Below are 18,828 nucleotides of genomic sequence, written 5' to 3' on the forward strand. Positions count from 1 at the left end.
AATTCTATTACAACTCAGCAAACTCTTTTTTTTGTAGATATAGGTTACTTTATTCTAGAATTTATATGAAATGGCAAAAGATCTAGAATAGTTAAGTCAATTTTAAAAAGGTAAAGTGGGAGGAATCACTCTACCCAATATTAAGAAATCCTATAGAGTGACAGTAACCAAGACAGGGTGGTACTGGCAGAGGGATAGGCACACTCAGACGTGTGCAGAGAAAATACAGAAATAGACATACACAAATATAAAGGCACAAAATCAATTTATTGAAGGTAGTCTTTTCAACAAATGGTACTAGAACAACTGGACACCCATAAGGCAATAAAAACAAAGAAATAACATGAAGCTAAAGTTTATAATGTATGCAAATATTAACTCAAAATGGATCACAGACTTAAATGCAAAACATAAAACCATGAAAACTTCAGGCAAAAATGTAGGAGAATATCTTTGGGATCTGGAGCTAGAAAAGGAGTCCATATATATATATATATATATATATATATATATATATATATATGTTTTTTTTGTTTTCTGTTTTTTACCGTACGCGGGCCTCTCACTGTTGTGGCCTCTCCCACTGTGGAGCACAGGCTCCGGACGTGCAGGCTCAGCCGCCATGGCTCACGGGCCCAGCCACTCCGCGGCATGTGGGATCTTCCCGGACCAGGGCACGAACCCATGTTGCCTGCATCAGCAGGCGGACTCCCAACCACTGCGCCACCAGGGAAGCCCAAGTCCTTAGACTTAACACCAAAAGCTAAATCCGTAAAAGGAAAAAGTAATAAGCTAGACCTTATCAAAATTAAAAAGTTTTGCTTTTCAAAAAACACTGCTAAAAGGATGAAAAGCTACGCACTGGGGAAAATTTTTGCAAACTACATATCAAACAAAGGACTAGTATTGTCTAGAATAAAGAAAGCACTCTCTCACAATCCAACAGTTAAAAAAAAAGATACAATTCAAAAATGAAGCAGTCATTTCACCACAATGGATACAGGGATGGCAAATAAGCACACCATCATTAGCCCCTAGGGAAATGGAAATTATAACCACAAAGAGATATCATTACACACCTATCAGAATGGCTAAGATTAAAAAATGGTGAAAAAACCAAATGCTGGTAGAGATACAGAGAAACTGTCACTCATGTTCCTGGTGTGAATATAAAATGGAAAAGCCACTTTGGAAAATGATTTGTCCATTTCTTATAAGAGAAACGTTCATTTACTATTTAACCCAGAAACTACTCTCTTAAACTTTAGACCAGAGAAATGGAAGTTTATGTTCACGCACAAATTTATACAAACATGTTCACAAGCAGCTTTATTTGTAAGGGCAAAACACTTTTTTCCCCTTAGGGTTTCCTTTTAGTAAGAATTTTGATTCAGAATCAGGTATAACCTCACATTAATAATATTAGAATGTTTTGTTCCAAAATGATTTACCTGAGGCTTAGTAAGAGTGATGAAAGATTTACCATATGTACTGTATTTGTAAAGTTTCCTTCTCATTTGAATTCTGTAAAGTAAGATTAAAAGTAATGATTAAAACACTAAATAAAAGTAACATTTACAATAATAGTTAACATTTATTAAGCATTAACTATGTAGCACACATTGCTTTAAGGCTTTACGGTATATGTATTTACTTCTTTAAATTGCAGAACACTATGATGAAATATGTGATATTAATGGAAACTAAAACAAACAGGGGTTAAGTAACTTTTGCAAAGGAACACCCACATACTAAATGGTGGAGCTCAGGTGATACTGTACAAGAGAACCCTACATTTTAGGGTTGAGCTCTCATATGAATTCACTAATGTCTAACTAGGATTGAAATATGATGGAAAGTAATTCTGCACTTATATTAATCTAGCCTTTCTTAAATGTGAATTCTCTGAAGGTGAGTTACTTATGAGTTTAAGTAAAAAAGGATTCTCACATTCATAATCTGAATTTTCTGATATCCCAAAGGTGAATGTCATGGACAAACAGGTAAAGGATTTACTAAATTAATTTTTTCATACAGTTTTTCTCCATTATGAAGTTTCTGATGTTGAGTAAGGTGTGAATGACGTCTAAAGTCCTTACCACATGCATTACATTTATAAGGCTTCTCGCCAGAATGAATTCTCTGATGTTGAGTAAGTTGTGATCCACGATTAAAGGCCTTTCCACATTCGTTACATTTGTATGGTTTCTCACCAGTATGAATTCTCTGATGCTGAGTCAGATGTGAACCGCGAATAAAGGCCTTCCCACATTCATTACATTCATAGGGCTTCTCACCAGTATGAACTCTCTGATGGTAAGTTAGCTGTGAGCTACGAATAAAAGTCTTACCACATTCCTTACATTCATATGGTTTCCTACCAGTATGAAAAATCTGATGTAGATTAAGTTGTGAGGCACAAATGAAGATCTTCCCACACTGCTTACATTCATAGGGATTCTCACCTGTATGAATTTTCTGATGTTGAGACAGTTGTGAGCCATAAATAAAGGCCTTTCCACATTCTTTACATTCATAGGGCTTTTCACCAGTATGAATTCTCTGATGCTGAGTAAGATGTGAGCCACGAATAAAGGCTTTCCTACATTCCTTACATTCAAAGGGTTTTTCACCAGTGTGAATTTTTTGATGTTCAGTAAGTTGTGAGCCACGAATAAATGATTTCCCACATTCTTGACATTCATATGGTTTCTCGCCAGTATGAATCCTCTGATGTCGAATAAGCTGTGAGCCATAGTTAAAGGCCTTTCCACACTGTTTACATTCGTGTGGTTTCTTACCTGTATGGATCCTCTGATGTTCAGTAAGTTGTGAGCCACGAATAAAGGACATCTCACAATCTTTACATTTATAAGGCTTTTCACCAGTATGGAGTCTATAATGTAGAGTAAGCTGTGAACCATAACTAAAGGCTTTCCCACATTTCTTACATTCATAGGGTTTCTCACCAGTATGAATTCTCTGATGTTCAGTAAGTTGAGAGCCACGAATAAAGGCCTTTCCACATTCCTTACATTGATAGGGTTTCTCTGCAGTATGAACTCTCTGATGGTAAGTAAGTTGTGAGCCACGAAAAAAGGCCTTCCCACATGCATTACATTCATAGGGTCTTTCACCAGTATGAATTATTTGATGTTGAGTAAGATGAGAGCTACGAATAAAGGCCTTCCCACACTCTTTACATTCATAAGGTTTCTCTCCAGTATGAATTCTTTGATGACAAATAAGTTGCGAGGCACAGATAAAAGCTTTTCTACATTCCTTACATTCATAGGGTTTCTTAGCAACATGAACTCTCTGATGGTAAGTAAGTTGTGAGTCCCAAATAAAGGCCTTTCCACATTCTTTACATTCATAGAATTTTTCATCAGAATGATTTTTCTGATGTTCAGTCTGTTGAAAGCCAGGGATAAAATATTTTCTGCACGCTTTACATTCATAGAATTTCTCAGTAGAATGAATTCTCTGTTGTAAGGTAAGGGATGTGGTTTGACTAAAATTAGGCATTTCTTCATAGACTACTAGTTGCCTAAAAAGTCCCTCTTTATTTCCTAAATGGCTTTCAAACTGGTCTCTGCATTCCTTATCATCTTGAAAACTTTTGCACTCACACTTACGGCTTGTAAGTTGTTCTACTATCTCCCATTGAGATGATTCTAGTTCATAAATTTCTCTTTTTGATGATAGCTTCTTGGTTTCACACCTGGATTCCCAGTCTGTAAGATAACAAGTAAACAAATGCTATTTTCATATTCCTGGAAAAATGAAACTTCTAAGATAGAAATGGTGGACTCAAACTGAATATCATACTCATAAGATGTCAGTGCAACCAATGGAACAGAAAAGAAAAATCCATAAATAGACACAATTATAAGTGCAAATTTAGCATACAGTAACAGTAGCAGCTAAAACAAGTAGGAAAAAGATGGACTCTTTTTTAATAAATGAAAGTGATAAACATAAGGATAAACATAGGAGACACTGCTTTGGGAAAGATCCCCAGTGCTCTCCTTACTTGCTGCAAATAATGAAACCTTCCTTCTCCCTTAAAAAAACAAAAACAAAAAAAAAACACGACATAAGGATAAACATAGAGAAAAAAAGATGAAATTGCATTAGTACCTTAGAGCTTACAGTAGGATAAATTCCAAATGGATCAGATACCCTTACTCAGAGAAATGAAAACACAGAAATAACTAGAATAAAACTTGGGTGACTTCTTGTGTAACTTAGGAATGGGGAGATTTTTCCAAATCACAACTTGATAAAAATGACCACATTGGGACTTCCCACATCCAGTAGTTAAGACTCCATGCTTCCACTGCAGGGTTCAATCCCTGGTCGGGGAACTAAGATCCCACATGCCGTGTGGTGGGGCCAAAAAAAAAATGATGTTGGATTAATTATCTATGTAGAAGAAGTAAAATTTTAAAAAATGACCATGTTATAGTAAAAAACAAAAGAAAAGGTTAGCATGTCAAAAACACATTAAGGAAAGTAAAAGGACAAGCTGGGAAAAAATAGATATGTATAAATATCTATACTTATGTGAACTCTATCTCAAAATTGCACTAGCGGGACTTCCCTGGTGGTCCAGTGGTTAAGACTCTGCGCTTCCACTGCAGGGGGCACAGGTTCGATCCCTGGTCAGGGAACCAAGATCCCACATGCTGTGTGGCATGGCCAAAAAACAAACAAAAAAATAAAGCAATAAAAAAAAATTTTTTAATTGTACCAGCAAATTTCAAAATTTTTGATGCAGAAAGTTTTCACTGAAGCATAATTTGTTACAGAAAAAGATTAATAACCTAATTGTCCATCAGTAGGTGGCTGGTTGAAATAATCATGGTATATCCACATCATGGAGTACTATGAAGCAGTTAAAAAGGGATATCTCTTTATATTAATATGAAGTGCTGATTGAAATACACTATTAATTGTAAAAGAAATGTTGAGCTTCCCTGGGGGCGCAGTGGTTAAGAATCCACCTGCCAATGCAGGGGACAGGGGTTCAAGCCCTGGTCCAGGAGGATCCCACATGCCATGGAGCAACTAAGCCCGTGTGCCTAGAGCCCATGCTCAGCAGTAAGAGAGGCCACCGCAATAAGAGGCCCGCACACCGCAATGAAGAGTAGCCCCCACTCACCGCAACTAGAGAAAGCCCACACACAGCAGCGAAGACCCAATGCAGCCAAAAATAAATTAATTAATTAAGAAAAAAAAAAAGAAATGTCAACAAAAGTATGTATAGTTATGCTCTTTTTTATCTTAGGAAGGAGAGGAGGTAGAGGAAGTATAAATGTATAATACACATTTGCTTTTATTTTAAAAAGGGAGAGGAATAAACCCCATAGTTACAGGGTAGGGAAGGAACAGGTGGAGGAGCCAGGAATAGAGGTCAGATTTCTTTGAATATAACTTGTTTTGTACATTTGACTTTGGTGGTATATAAATATATTAAATAATTATAAAACAAAATTAAATTACAAGAAAGCACAGCTTAAAAATTGAAAGAAAAAAAAAAGAACCAATATTTACAATTGGTGGCATAACCATACAAGGAAACTACTTCAAGTAACTTTCAAACATAGTAATTTGACTGTGATATACCCTATGAAGGGAACAAAAAACTGCGAAAACAATTATCTCAAACTGTTTTGAGTAATCATATTGTTAGTTGTAGTGTTGATCTTCTTATTTTAGAGGCTTCTTGTATAATGTGGGATAAAATATGTAATTATATGATATTCTAATTGCATCATTCTTAGTGTCCTTGATAACTGGGACTCCTGGCATGGGAGAAAATAGATGCAGCTGTAAGATCTTAAAAAGGGTTAAATAAAAAGCCTATAATTCAGAATCTGAATTGAATTGCTATGAACCCATGCTATAGTTTATCTTATGTTTTTTAATTAAGACTTTATTTCTTAAGAGTAGTTTTAGGTTTACAGAAAAACTGAATTAAGTCCAGAGAGTTCCCACATGCTCCCTTTTCCTTCCCCTCCAGGTTCCCTGATCAGTAATAACTTAATATCTTGCATTGGTGCAGTACATTTGTTAAAACTGATGAGTCTATATTGATACATTATTTTCTTCTATTTCTGTTCTCCCTGATTCACCCTAGCCACACTTATCTGTTGATCCTCAAAAGGATCAAACTCACTGCTACCTCAGTTCCTCTGCAACTGCTAGTCCCTCCGCCTTAACTGCTCTTCTTGGGAATTCCCTGGCAGTCCAGTGGTTAGGACTCTGAGCTTTCACTACCGAGGGCCTGGGTTTGATCTCTGGTTGGGGAACTAAGATCCCACAAGCCATGCAGGGTGGCCAAAAAACAAACAAAAAACCCTAAAAAACAAAAACCTGCTCTTCTCCCAGAATTTGCATGGCTTACTCTATTCATGTCTCCCCTCAAATGCGAGCACCTCAGAGAGCCATCCTTAACCACTCTTTCTATAAGAACACCTCCCCCCATTACTTTGTGATTCTCTATGCTTTTTGTTTTGCTTCATAACACTCATCACTCTTTGTATATTTCTATTTGTTACTATTTCTTCTGCTAGGAAAGATCAATGGGGATACGGAATTTTTCTTGTTTACTGTTATATTCTCAATACTTATAATATAGAGGGTATTTAAAAATATTTGTTGGATAAAGACTCATACAGGTTTCACTGGGTCAAAAATATAAAATGTTAAAATGGTTATCACCGAAAAAGGAGGGCTATTCCCTGTTTGAAAATACAGGGGAACATGAAAGAAAACAAGGGAAGTGGTAAATGGAGCAAAGAAGGGGATTCCTTAGGTAACTGATGCTAAAACAATTTTGTCCTCCAGGGCTCAGGATTTTACTCTACAGGCCTAGGAGTAAAAGACCTTGGTTGGGTCTGTGAGGAGAACTTTGGAGCTAATAACTCAAAGGTGTGGCCAACTTATGAAGGAATTTAACAACAGCCTCCCTTTGCCTGATCATCTCTTACTCACCTGGGCTCAGACCTCTTGTCACATCCCGTACAACCTTCCAAGGGCCCTTCCCTTGCTCCAATAAGGAGAGCACATCTGGCTTAGAAATGGAAAATCCTGCTTATAAGAATGGAAATAGATACGGTTACACTCTGTTTGTCCAGAATTAAAATTGAGTCCACTGTTCATCAAGTAAGAAGGTCAATTACAGAAAGATTCAGAGAAAGGATATCTGAAGAAGGGAGTAGATAAAAGTGCCCAATGGAGCTGTCCATTTCAAAGTTTATAAAGCACAAAAAATTTATTTGGGACTAGGGGTCTGAAATTCAGCTAGGCACTTGGAAACTTTTCTAAATTTCACAAAGACTGAAGCTGAATTATTAGGAACAGACAAAATTACCCAGTGAGACCAGGTTGCTGTAGTTCTCCAACATCACGTCTCTGTACAAATCCTTCTGTTGCAAGTCCAGGCACTCCCACTCTTCCTGTGAGAAGTCTATGGCCACATCCTTGAATGACACCAAACTCTGAAATGACAACCCACGGTTAATGGTAAATAAAGAAATATTTTTTAGAAGTAATGAGAGAAGAAAAGTATTACATAAAGTGGCCAAAACAGAAATATGTTGAAGCTGGAAGCTTGCAATATGTCTAAGTAACAGAAAGGAAGAGAGTGTGATAAATGCAGAGCACCTAAATAGTTTCTAAACATTCCTATTACTCTGTCATAGCTTCTTGTGAACAGTTACAAGAATGAACAAAAGCCAGGTAAGTGGAGTTCTCTGATTAAATGAAATACTGTGTGCAAGCACATAACATATGCAAATTCTCAAATAAGTTGCAAATTCCTTCCTCCCCTCTTCCCTTTAAAGAATTGAAAATAAGAAAAAGGAAGGAAGGAAGGGAGGGAAGAAAGAGAGGATGGGAGGAGGAAGGGAGGGAGAAAAAAGAGAAAAAAACAAAACTGATGGGCCCATTCCAAATATCTTTTAAAATGTTTATCTTAGGGCTTCCCTGGTGGCGCAGTGGTTGGGAGTCTGCCTGCCGATGCAGGGGACGCGAGTTCGTGCCCTGGTCCGGGAAGATCCCACATGCCGCGGAGCAGCTGGGCCCGTAAGCCATGGCCGCTGAGCCTGCGCGTCCGGAGCCTGTGCTCCACAATGGGAGAGGCCACAGCAGTGAGAGGCCCGCGTACCACAAAAAAAAAAAAAAATGTTTATTTTAGAAAATAAGATTTCTATATAATTTAAGAATTTATTTCCAACTCAAGTCTCAGAATAACTTAGCAATAATATTCTTCCTTGTCCTGGCAAATCCTTTCATAGACATCATTTTTATAAGGTATATAATATTCCATATTATAATTATAATCTTTTTCTTTTTTCTTTTGCTGCACAGCGCAGCTTGTGGGATCTTAGTGCCCCCACCAGGGATTGAACCCCAGCCCTTGGCAGTGAAAGCACAGAGTCCTAACCACTGGACCACCAGGGAATTCCCTGTAATCATTTTCTTATTTTCCAGTATTTAGTTTGTTTTCCTTCTCTAACATCAGCTCTGTTTCTAAAATTCGCAAATATCTAACCCTCTGGATGATCATTTTACCACTCATCATTGCTCACTGTACACTTTGCTTATTCTGAGCAACAGAAAACCAATGAAAGATGAGCTAAACTCACACAGATGTGGCCCCTGACTTACACATTCTATTCAAATTTGAAATGGACCTTGTCACTGGTATTCGCCTCTGAGGTACTCACTGACATGACATGCTCTCTCTCTGTTCTCAATCCTACATTTGATCACATTTCCAATCTTAAAAGCCTCACAGACCAAAGATTTCACCACATTCTGAGATAAACAGCAATTTTCTATCCTCATCAACCAGAAAATGGAAGTCAGTGAGAAAGAATGAATTTTGCATGTGTAGTCCCATCTCATTAAACCACATTCTGACATAAGAGGTTCTACTCTTTCCTTAATACATTTCCTGATTTGCAGAATGGATCCCTAAATATGGCTAGAGAAGAGAGGGGTGGGGCTTAGTGAGGCAGAAAATCTGGAGATAAGAATATTGAGCATTCATATCCTAGAAAGCAATGACTATTTGATGAGGAGAAGAAAAAACACCAACTCACATGGGGCATGGCTTAGAAGGGAAAATTATTAGTCCTCCTCTGGAGAAGTGCTGAGTCCTGAGAATACAGAGTCAGGAAAGAAAAAGGAAACTATGAGAATAGGCTTCCTTCTAAATGACTAAGTTAAGATAAATATTTCCTTCCCTTTTCATGGCACCTGGTCCCTTCCATGCCCCAACATATATACTGAGATTTGCAGAAATACAAACAATCAAATCCCTTCCCCAATCCCAAAAAAACATAGATACAGAAGAATTAATTTATGCTAAAGCAGTACCCAATTCCTATGATGTACGTAGGGTTCTCTGACCTGTCCTGAGTGGTTAATATTTTCAGACTAGGGGCCTCTGATCCAAAATGTATCCAAGTCATACCTGCTTCAAGGACATTGATGGGGCCCTCAGGCCTAGAAGTGCTCTGTATCCATGTAGGCCAAATCTTGGAACAAACACTTCCCACAACTAAGATCTGCCTTTTTCCCCCAGACTCAACACACTAAATATAAATAGCTCAGGGTGCCTCCCTGGCTCGTTCTCACATTCCAAGGTGCAAGAAGCATTTTGAGAACAAATTGTAGGCTTCATCCAGGCCACACGAAGTCACACTAGACTCATCAAGTAACCAAGGAACAAATCCAAAGCATTCTTTTTGTTTTTAATTAATTTTTTAAAGTTTTATTTAATTAATTTATTTTTTGGCTGCATGGCTTGTGGTATCTTAGTTCCCCAACCAGGGACTGAACCTGGGCCCTCGGCAGTGAAAGCACAGAGTCCTAACCACTGGACCGCCAGGGAATTCCCCAAAACATCCTTTAAGGGGGACTTCCCTGGCGGTCCAGTGGTTAAGACTCCTCGCTTCCACTGCAAGGGGCGCAGGTTCAATCCCTGGTTGGGGAACTAAGATCCCGCATGCCACGTGGCGTTGCCAAAAAATTAAAAACAAAATAAGAAGAAGGCTGCCTGCTGCATCCAATCATGGCCTCAGCTGAACTCAGGAATTCTGGAGGCAGCACTCCCTTGTTATCCTGCTGAACATCATTCTGCCTCTAAATGTAAGGCTGGGGATGACTTGAGAAAGTGGCTGTACAACAAATAATTTCCATAGAGCACATACTATGCGCTAGATTCTTTATACAATTAACACTTACGTGATCAGCAAACAGGTCTGTGAATTTAACCACTCTCTGCCCCCACTGGCTATAGAATCTTCCTTATACTTCTTTCTTTTCGTAACAGCTTCACTGACATATAACTCAACATTCCATAAATTCATCCTTTTAAAAATACAACTGAGTGGTTTTTAGTATACTCACAGAGATGCACAACCATCTAATTTTAGAATATTCTCATTATCCAAAACCCCATACCCCTTAGCAGTCACTTCCCACTCTTGTTCCCTCAGACCCTGGCAACTGCTAATCCACTCTTTGTATCTACACATATGCTTATTCTAGTCATTTCATATAAATGTAATCATACAATATGTGGTCTTTGTGATGGGCTTCTCTCACATAGCATAATGTTTCAAGGTTAGCATATGCTGCAGCATAGATTAGTACCTTTGCCTTTATACATATTGCTAAATAATGTTCCATTGTATGGATACACCACATTTTTCCCATTCATCAGTTGATGGACATTTGCATTGTTTTCACTTATTGTTACTAAGAATAATGCTACTAAGAACATTCATGTACATGTTTTTGTGAGGACATATGTTTCATTTCTCTTAGATATAAACACCTAGGAATAGAATTGCTGGATCATATGGTAACTCCATGTTTACCTTTTTGAGGAACTGCCAACTCTTTTTCAAAGCAGCTGCATCATCTTACAGTTCCACCAATATATCAAAGTTCCATTTTTTCCACATCTTCGCCATCTTTTGCATTAAATTCATTCTAGTGGGTCTGAAGTGGTATGTCATGATTTTGATTTGCATTTCCACAATGATGTTGAACATCTTTATGTGCTTATTTGTCATTTGTGTATTTTCTTTGGAGAAATGTATATTCCAATTCTTTGTTCATTTAAAAAATTTGGTGGTACTTCCCTGGAGGTCCAAGTGGTTCAGACTCCGTGCTTCCACTGCAGGGGACATGGGTTCGATCCCTGGTTGGGGAATGTGTCGTGGCGTGGCCAAAAGGAAAAAGGAATAAAAAAATTTTGGTTATTTGTCTTTTTATTTCAGTTGTAATAATTCCTCATATATTCCAAAATACAATTCCCTTCCTGAACTTGTGATTTTCAAATTTCGGGTCCCACTTTGTGGGCTGTATCTTCACTTTCTTGGTGGTGTCCCTTGAAGCTTGAAAGTTTAATTTTGAGGAAATCCAATTTATGTATATTTTCCCCCTTTGGCTGCTTGTACTCTTACATTTAGGTCGATGGTGCAGTTTGAGTAAATTTTTGTGTGTGGCATGAGGTACGAGCCTGTGATAAAATATTTCACAAGTGCTGTCTTGACCCAATGTTGATGTCATGGCTAAAAACTCTCAATTCCTCTTCACAGGAAGTTTGCTAAACCCACACCCTAAATACCTCTCTTATCAAGGTCTAACACAATGTACCTTTGCCAGGCTACCCACGGATACCTCAGTAGCCTTGCCATTGTACATAGTCTTAACTGCATCCACCTTTTTCCAGGAGCACAGGTATGACATTATATGGACGACGTCCTCCTCTGAGGAGATTCATTTAACATGCTCATTAAGGACATAAAAATATTCACAAAAGAGCTCACAAAAAAAGACATAGGCCACTGCCTCACACATAATGCAAAGCCCTGACACCTTCATTAAATTCCTGAAAAGTATTGGTAAAACAGGGCAACTCTATGCCTGACACTGTCAAGAAACTACAGTAAAATCTCTCAGCACCCATAATGTCTTTCAGTCGTATTTGGGTCTGGAAGCAACATATTCCTTACTTACAAATTTTAGTTAATCTCACTGATGCCGTTACTTACAAATCATCCCACCTTGGAAAGGAACCCTGCCAATAAAAGGCTCCAGAATCTGTTCAAATTAAAATCAGCAGTCACTCCTGTTAGTGCCCTCAGAGACTCCTCTGCAGAGGCTGCAGCAACCTCCTCTCATGCCTCTGAACCCCCTCTGATGGCCACCAGGTGCCTACAGGCTTAAGATGCAAGAAAGTGCCCCTTTTGGCCCTATGCTATACACCACTAGAGTGACAACTGCTGGCTATATACTAAGATCTCTTGGAGATAAAGGCTTTCAAAGACCCTAAGCCTGGGACTCTCTGAACCCAGATGCCTACTATGCCTTGGATCATGGAGGCAGCACCCCCACAAACTCAGCACAGGTACATCCCATAGGCTCAGCCAAGCCTGAGCCCTCTGGAATGTTCCACCTACAGGAGGGAGTGGTCTTCCCTGTCCTTAGTCCCTTGCCAGATGCCATGGTGCTAGAGGAGGTCACCCCTCCCTCAGAGCCCTTGACTAGGAATCCTCCTGGGATTTAACTAAGTAAACAGCAATGTGAGCCCACAGACTTTATGAATAGCACTGCCTCCATCATAGGTGATGGAGCTAAGTGGAATGTTGCTGCTTTCCATTCCTTAACTAGGATGTCCTCCATAAAGGACAGGATCCAAGGATCAGAACAAGTGGTCAAACTTTAGGAAGTCATCTCTGCACAAATGTCCTGACAAACAAATGGTCCCATCTGCACATTTTTACAAACTCTTGGGCCATTGCCTAAGAGTTGTCCCTTTAAGGGTAAAGAAATCTGGGAATCTCTTGCCTTACAGATACTCAAATATAAATCAAAGTCACTCGTCTCTACATACACAAGGACTCACCAGGACAATCCTTATTCCCTTCGGAGTTCAAGACATTACTAGTAGTGACCAAGGCATACATTTCACTTCTCAAAACACACAATGTTGGGCTCTTGCGAAAGGCATTCAATGGAACTTTCATCTCCCAATAGGTCCCAGGCAGCTGGCTTAATTAAGAGACACAATGGTCTCTTTAAACAGCTCCCTTTTTTTTTGCGGTATGCAGGCATCTCACTGTTGTGGCCTCTCCCGTTGCAGAGCACAGGCTCCGGATGCGCAGGCTCAGCGGCCATGGCTCACGGGCCCAGCCGCTCCATGGCATGTGGGATCTTCCCAGACCAGGGCACGAACCCGTGTCCCCTGCATCAGCAGGTGGACTCTCAACCACTGTGCCACCAGGGAAGCCCCTAAACAGCTCCCTTTTTTAAGTGGCAGTGTGTATGGGGATATATGTATACATATAGCTGATTCACTTTGTTGTACACCATAAACTAACACAATATTATAAAGCATTTATACACCAATAAAGATGTGAAAAATAAATAAATGGCAGTGTGGCAAAAGGACACCTACATGTGTCTCTCTCTTGCCTCAAGCCTTAATCTCTCTTAATTTAAGGCCTCCTGTCTGACTCACATCTCAAAGAAACTTTAGGAAACCTCCTTATCACTATTTCCTATATTTAGAGGGAGCATGTCTCACCCTCCATGCACATGAAGACTCATCACATATGAGGTCTTTTAATAATAATGTCTCCCTCTAACTTTATGGATTTTCAATCCTGCTGCCATTTCATAAGGGCTGTAGGTCAGATTGAAGGCACATACTCTCCTCAGACCCATTAACCATAGATTGTCCAATGGGAGAAGCAACTGTCCACCTGGTATGTGGTCCATTTGAGCCTGAACTTTCCCTACCCAGGAAACCTTCTCCAAAATTTGGATTATAAAGTGTTAAAATTAATCTGGGATCTCCTTCTGATCCCATCCAGGAAATTCAAATTGGTGCATGTAGGCTAAGGCTCTTTATCTATAGGAAATACAGAAAAACATGTTAATGATACCAGACTGTGGGAAACTATACAGAACAAATCACCCAGTTTCTTCAACAAATACATTATAAACCAATCGCAACACATAGGTCTTATTTGGACCCAGATTCAAAGAAATTTTAAAATTTAAAAAAGATATGCCCGGAGAGGCAGTCTAAACTCTAACTGGATATCTGATATTAAAGAAATATTGTTTGAGAGAAAATAATGGTATTGTGATTAAGTTTTTTAAAAGACTCATCATTCACATACACACTGAAATGTTTATGGATGAAGTAATACAACAACATCTGGCATTTGCTACAAAATAATTCTGGGGTGGGCAGAGGTATAGATCAAACAAGACTAGCTATGAGTTAATCATTATTGAAGCTGAACAAAGGATGGTACATAGAGGTTCATTACTATTTTGTCTATTTTTGTACAGTTTGAATTTTTCATAATAAAAAGTTTAAAAAAATGCTGATCATGGCTCAGTGAATTGATTTTACCAAACACAAAAAAAATAAGGTAACAACACCATAGTTTGAAAACTCTACAATAGCATATTAATAATTTTCTTAAGCTTTCCAACAACTAGCAAAGTACCTTGGATAAAACATAAAATCAAAAAATAGTGATTAGTAAAGTAACGATACAGCCTCTCTGAGGGAAAATATAGCAAGAAGTATTAAAATTTAAAGTCCACACGTAAGTTGGCCCAGAAAGTAGCATTCATCCTACTAATAAACTCATCAAATGAGCATCTATATTTATCCCACCACCGTTTACAATAGTAAAAGACTGATAGCCATCTGAAAGTTAGTAAGGGTCAGTTTTTAAACATGGAAGAAGTATGGAATACAGTTCAGCTATTAAAAATGAATAAGCCCGTCATGTACTAATATATGCATAGAATCCCCCTGGAAGTACTCAAGAAACTAGTCGCACTGGTTGCCCTCTGAAGTGGGAAAACTCCATGACTAACGGCAGAGCTGGGAGGGAGAATTTGCTGAATGCTCTTTTGAACCTTTTAAATACTTACAATATCATCTCTTAAACAATAAAATTGAGAAGAAAATACTAAAAGAAAGGCTTCAAATTTCACTCTGTGGGATTTATTCTATTCCTTCAAAAATCTTAGAAAAGGACTAAGTATACAGGCGGCATTAAAATATTTGGCACACGAATATGTGTACCTCAGGTTAAAAAGAGAAATGGAGTGGAACATCTTCTTTGGGTCCATTCCTCTAACTTCCCCCCATCCCCATTATTCTTTGGAATAGCAACGCCCAAGAACCAGATCACTAAAAGGGTTCTTGCTATAGATTTTCGAGGACAGAAAGATATATCCTGAAAATCCAGAAAGCAATTCAGAGACAAAAAAGAGAAAAACAACTTACCTTGGATAAAAATCTTAGTTGTCCAACAGCTACTCTTCCCTTGTTCTCTGGTCACCTGTGTCAGAGAAGTTGGTAAGAGTTAAATAATCTTGAGACACCAAGCCTTCCTTTGAGCGCAGACTTATTTGTTAGAACCAAACATCTTCTACTCTCCCTGCCCCACCCCACGGCCCCCACCCCACGAGTTAAAGTAGACACTCAGCCGAAGCTCAGCGACTGACCTGAGCAATGATGCCCTCCCTCTTTGGGAACCAGAGTGGAAGTCGAGAATCCGCATAGGGCTCCCCAGGTGGATTCCTGAGGGGAAACTGGAATCTTACTACCTCGATTTTTGCCTCCTCTCTTCTCAGCCCCCCGAACGTGAGGCTGTTTCTGGCTCTAAAATTCTCATTCTGACATCAGGTCTGTGACTTGGAGACAAGCTTCTTTATCTGGTCATTCTCGCAGCTTAACACAACCGCTCTCACGTCTGAAGACACAATTACCACTCTCTCAAGTGGTCACACAAAATCATGCAGTCCCACAGGCACATCACGTTACACAGACACACACACACACACACACACACACACACACACAGTGGCGTGCTAAGGCCTGAGGCTCTAGACACGGCCGGTCTTTGTCCCGGGGCTCAGAAAACGCCTCACCTTCTGCTTCTCCGGCGTCCTGCCGGGTCCCAGCGGACCGGTCCACATCAACAGTCCGCGCTCCCACAGCCGCTGCGCAGCTCAGCTCGTTCCAGCATTAACAGCGCTGACAACCTAGTAGGAAGTAACGTTACACCCGCAGGCTTCTGGAAAATGTAGTCCAGTACCCAAAAGATCCGAGAGAGCCAGCAACCCAAACCTTCCGAGCCCCTCTCAGAACCGTACTCGTCCCAAAAGCACAAGCCGCGAGCGGCGGGTCCTCCGCCGACTCCGCAAATCACTCCGCGCGTCTGCCGTCCCAGCTGTGACGTGGCACCTCCGGTCGGTCGCGCTCTGGCACCTCCGGTCGCGCTCTGGCACCAACGGTCGCGCTCTGACGGGAAGCTTATTTCCGGCCGCGGGGATTTCGGGGACATGTAGTGTGGACTAGGAGTCCCAGAGGGCCAAAAGGGGTCGTCCTGTTCTCTCAGCCTCAGCTTACCACGGGTTGGCGCTGGATACCGCCACAGAGTCTGAGGGCTCTGGCAGGTGGAAGGGAAGATAGAGCGGATTCCGAGGAGGAGGCTAAAGGAGATGAATCTCCAGGCCGTTACTGCAGCCTGGCCTGTGGAGGAGGACGTAAGGAGAGTGACCCTTTACTGCTCGTGAGTGCATTTGCTTCAGTTTGTGACCTTGGGGGTGTGGTTGTGCAGCTGTTCCTGATACAGTTTTTATGATTAAAAATAAATAAATAAAGTGTTTAAAGTCCACTTTCTGAATGTAACATGCCAAAAAGTGCCCAAATCGTTAAAGATGGGTGATTTTTCATAAATTGCTCGAACTTAGAGTAACTGTTACTGAATACAAGTTCGTGTGCCTGAAGCACAGTGAGGCCAAACTGAGGTGTTGGAGTTTGGAGCAGAGAAAGGTTTATTGCAGGTCCAAGTAAGGAGAACAGGTGGCTTGTGCTCAAAACCCCCAAACTCCCTGCTGGTTTTAACAGGCAAAATTTGGGGTGAGGGCTTCAGGGTGTGTGACTTTCTTCTGACTGGTGGTGAGGTAATAGGGCAGTGTTCCAGGACTCTTGTGCTCAGCCTGAAGTTACCTTCCTCCACCTAGGTGGGAGCCTTAGTTCCTGCAGAAGAACGCAAAGATATGATTATGTATATCCCTTGAGGAGGAACCAGGATTCTGCTTTAATGGTTACATTACGGTTTCTTTTTTCTTTTTTTTTTTTTTTTTTGGCCATGCCACTCAGCATGTGGGATCTTAGTTCCCGGACCAGGGGTTGAACCCATGCCCCCTGCATTGGGAGCATGGAGCCTTAACCACTGGACCACCAGGGAAGTCCCATGCACTATAGTTTCTTGACTGCTCATTCTTGGTTTCTGCATTCCCTTACTTCCTTGATTAGTAACTGTTTGAATCTGCTCTTTGGTATTCAGGAAGGTCTAGGAGGCTGAAGCCTTTATCCTGCAAATAAGAAACTGGGGACACAGAAAGGTTTTTGTGCCCAGGAGGCCCCCACTGGGTTCTGATCAGTTTCATAACTAGCACCCCAGAAGTCCCCTACTGGTCTCCTGTAAAGATATCCATCACATGACTTACAATATTACAGATTAGTTTTGCCTGATTTTGAACTGAACATAAATGCAGTCATATTGTATGCACACTTTCTAACCCCTTTGGTCTGACTTCTTTTGCCAAATATTCAGTTTGTGAGATTAATTGATAAAGTTCGCTTACTCTCATTGTTGATGGTATTTGGCTTGTTTTTAGCTTGGGGCTACTAGGAATAGTGCTTTTGAACAGTCTCATTTGTGTATTTTGCTGCGTATATGTGTGCATCTTGGAGGGGAATTGCTGGGTCATAGGTTATGCATATGTTTAACTATAGTAATACATTGCCAAACGGTTTTCCAAAGTGGTTTTCCGATTGCAGCTATGTATTATAGTTCCAGTTGCTCTGTATACCTAACACACACTTTATGTGTTTCCTTTTTAACCTTTCTGGTGGGTGCATGGTGGTTTTCATTTGAATTTACCTGATGTGTCCATTTGTATATCTTCTGTAACAGGGGAAGATACCTGCTAGCTTTAGTATTAATTTGGGCAAACAGGAAGAGGACCAAGAGAATCTGGATCCTCTTGTAGAGTTCTGTACTGTTTAGATTGGTGTTGATCCAGTGCCTTCAATAGTGCCTCTCTTTCCTTACTGCCTTTAAGAACAAATAGGACTGGAGTAAAGGCAAAGGTCCATCCTTCCCTAAGAGGGACCCAAGGCCACCTGCACTGGTCAAGGTATGTTGGGGACTTGACAGTGACCAAGGTTGCCAAACATTTTAAGCCCTTTTGGACATTGGGACATAAGTTACTGCGGTGGTAGAAAGCACCCTTGGGTGTGGTCAAAAAAATTACTTGAAGTTGGGCTTCCCTGGTGGCGCAGTGGTTGAGAGTCCGCCTGCCGATGCAGGGGACACGGGTTCGTGCACCGGTCCGGGAAGATCCCACATGCCGCGGAGCGGCTGGGCCCGTGAGCCATGGCCGCTGAGCCTGCGCGTCTGGAGCCTGTGCTCCGCAACAGGAGAGGCCACAACAGTGCGAGGCCCGCATACCGCAAAAAATAAAAAATAAAAATAAAAAACAAAAATTACTTGAAGCAGTTGATAATAACTTCCAGAAATAATTTGGAAAGTAATTTCCAGATTGATCAATAGACTGGTATAACTTTACAGGTGGACTCTTTTGGAGCAATACCCATTCAAGTGGTTGTAACTGATACTGCTGAATGTGTTGTGGTAATAGATGTGTTAAATATAGGTAATAATTCTCTTGACCATTAGGGATGTTCCC

General features: G+C 40.3%; 1 protein-coding gene across 4 annotated transcripts in view; it reads right to left on the reverse strand.

Annotated features, from left to right (window-relative positions):
- Positions 1–979: 979 nt before the first annotated feature.
- LOC113605509 (zinc finger protein 345) overlaps positions 980–18,828 on the reverse strand; it is a 52,184-nt gene continuing 34,335 nt past the window's right edge. Inside the window, exons 1-6 of one of the 4 annotated variants that reach the window (XM_027078894.1) lie at positions 10,902–11,139; positions 9,117–9,173; positions 7,382–7,508; positions 7,003–7,098; positions 2,466–3,737; positions 980–1,524 (exon numbers count right to left, since the gene is read on the reverse strand). In XM_027078894.1, the coding sequence (XP_026934695.1) occupies positions 1,514–1,524; positions 2,466–3,737; positions 7,003–7,098; positions 7,382–7,508; positions 9,117–9,125 (1,515 nt within the window). In that variant the 5' untranslated portion in view covers positions 9,126–9,173; positions 10,902–11,139 and the 3' untranslated portion in view covers positions 980–1,513. Of the gene's footprint in view, positions 3,738–7,002; positions 7,099–7,381; positions 7,509–9,116; positions 9,174–10,901; positions 11,140–18,828 lie in introns of those variants that run through there. The other 3 variants (XM_027078893.1, XM_027078892.1, XM_027078898.1) reach the window with 3 other exon arrangements.

This window comes from Aethalodelphis obliquidens, unplaced genomic scaffold (assembly GCF_003676395.1).
Source record: "Aethalodelphis obliquidens isolate GAN/ISIS:26980383/991018 unplaced genomic scaffold, ASM367639v1 scaffold43, whole genome shotgun sequence".
NCBI lineage: Eukaryota > Metazoa > Chordata > Mammalia > Artiodactyla > Delphinidae > Aethalodelphis > Aethalodelphis obliquidens.